General features: G+C 45.1%; 1 protein-coding gene across 1 annotated transcript in view; it reads right to left on the bottom strand.

The window, feature by feature from the left end:
• LOC137642262 (serine proteinase stubble-like) overlaps positions 1-127 on the bottom strand; it is a 19501-nt gene extending 19374 nt beyond the window's left edge. The window contains exon 1 of the mRNA XM_068374788.1: positions 1-127. This exon is cut by the window's left edge and continues 29 nt beyond it. Coding sequence (XP_068230889.1) covers positions 1-59 — 59 coding nt within the window. The 5' untranslated portion in view covers positions 60-127.
• Positions 128-328: the final 201 nt, after the last annotated feature.

The raw sequence follows: 328 nt of genomic DNA, 5'->3' as shown, positions 1-328 counted from the left end.
GGAAACAGCACCTCGGTTACCTTGCAGGAACCACACGTCCTGCCACATTGCTCTTGCATGAACTGCCTTTGGGAGGTGCAGAGGCCGTTCCCAGCCCAGTCGCTGCAGAAGGCGTTTATATCCTGACAGCCTGGGGGGGAATAATAGGGTCTCTGTATGGCTACAAAGGACTCTGGTTTTGGGCATTTTGAAATAACTTCAAATATTTGATTATGAGTACGAATTTGGAAATGAAAAAATTCATTCTCTCTCTCTCTCTCTCTCTCTCTCTCTCTCTCTCTCTCTCTCTCTCTCTCTCTCTCTCTCTCTCTGTATATATATATATATA

This window comes from Palaemon carinicauda, chromosome 6 (assembly GCF_036898095.1).
Source record: "Palaemon carinicauda isolate YSFRI2023 chromosome 6, ASM3689809v2, whole genome shotgun sequence".
Lineage (NCBI taxonomy): Eukaryota > Metazoa > Arthropoda > Malacostraca > Decapoda > Palaemonidae > Palaemon > Palaemon carinicauda.
The sequence above is the reverse complement of the archived record's forward strand: the minus strand, read 5'-3'. Positions and strand labels throughout refer to the sequence as shown.